At 43.4% G+C, this 1,354-nt stretch overlaps 1 protein-coding gene across 1 annotated transcript; it reads left to right on the top strand.

The window, feature by feature from the left end:
* Positions 1 to 148: 148 nt before the first annotated feature.
* Positions 149 to 867, top strand: LOC132615286 (uncharacterized). Its single transcript, XM_060329849.1, has 2 exons — positions 149 to 487; positions 559 to 867. Exons 1-2 carry the CDS (start codon positions 149 to 151, stop codon positions 865 to 867), a joined length of 648 nt encoding a protein of 215 aa, XP_060185832.1.
* Positions 868 to 1,354: the final 487 nt, after the last annotated feature.

The raw sequence follows: 1,354 nt of genomic DNA on the forward strand, positions 1-1,354 counted from the left end.
GTCCCTTAAACAGTCACTTGAGTATGCACCTAATAATTTTGGTCCTTTAAGTTTGTCAAAAGATAATGCTTATAGTCTTCACTCTCCACAATTAAGTTCTGTCGTTAGATTTGATGAGGATTATATAAAAAAATAAAATATAAAAACAATGATTGAAAACACACTTGAACTGTCATTTTTTTGCGAGCTTCACACTGCAGCTGTGTTGGGGACAGGGGCTAGGGTTAGGGGGCCTAAGGGGGTTAAAGGAGCTTCTAGGTTGAGTGTAGGGTCTTGGAGTATTGGGACTTTATCGGGGAAGTCCATAAAGTTAGTTAACATTTTTAGGAAGAGGAGGATTAATATTGCTTGCGTGCAAGAGACTAAATGGGTAGGACCTAAAGCTAATGATGTGGACGGGTATAAGCTTTGGTTCTCGGGTAAGTCGAGGTATAGGAATGGGATAGGAATTTTAGTAGATAGTGAGCTGAGAGATCAGGTGGTAGAGGTTAGGAAGGCCAATGACAGGATGATGGCAATTAAGTTAGTCATTTGAGGGTTCTCCTTGAACATCATTAGTGCTTACGCGCCGCAAGCGGGATTGGTCGAGGAAGAAAAAAGGCGTTTTTGGGAGACTTGGATGAAGCGGTGGGAAGTTTACCGCCTTTTGAGAAGGTATTCATAGGAGGAGATTTCAATAGGCACATTGGGTCTGTTTCGAGGGGTTATAACGATGTGCATGGGGGGTTTAGCTTCGGGGACAGGAACGGAAGAGGAATTTCACTCCTAGATTTTGCAAAGGCTTTTGGATTGGTGGTAGCTAACTCGACTTTTCCAAAGACGGAGGAGTACTTAGTAACTTTTCTTAGCTCTGTGGCTGTGACGTAGATAGACTTTTTGCTCTTTAGAAAAAGATGATAAAGGTCTCTGTAAGGACTACAAGGTAATTCCGAGTGAGAATCTTTCAACCCAGCATAAGCTATTAGTAATGGATTTGAAGATAAAGAGGATGAAGAAGGTGAGGGTCGTGGAAGACCGACCGAGGATTAGGTAAGAGAGTTTGACGTTGTCTAGTGCTCTATAGATGGGGGAGAAGTTGATAGTTATGGGAGCGTGGTATAGTAGGGAGGATGCGAGCAGTATGTGGGATAGGACGACCAGTTACATTAGGGAAGCAGCTAGAGATGTACTGGTGGTCTCAAGAGGTCGTTGTGGTGGGCACCGAGGGGATTAGCGGTGGAATAGAGAAGTCCAAGGGAAGGTGGAAGCAAAGAAGCAAGCGTATACGAAGTTGGTAGATGGCAAGGATGATAAAGAGAAGCGGACTAACAGGGAAAATTATAAAATGGCGAGAAAGAAAGCGAAGTTGACAGTC

This window comes from Lycium barbarum, chromosome 10, assembly GCF_019175385.1.
Source record: "Lycium barbarum isolate Lr01 chromosome 10, ASM1917538v2, whole genome shotgun sequence".
NCBI lineage: Eukaryota > Viridiplantae > Streptophyta > Magnoliopsida > Solanales > Solanaceae > Lycium > Lycium barbarum.

Excerpts from the sequence above, each read along its gene's own strand:
- LOC132615286 (XM_060329849.1), top strand. The coding sequence starts at position 149 with ATGATTGAAAACACACTTGAACTGTCATTTTTTTGCGAGCTTCACACT. Across the intron at positions 488-558 it reads TGAGAGATCAGGTGGTAGAG|TGCTTACGCGCCGCAAGCGG; the intron begins GTTAGGAAGGCC and ends GAACATCATTAG.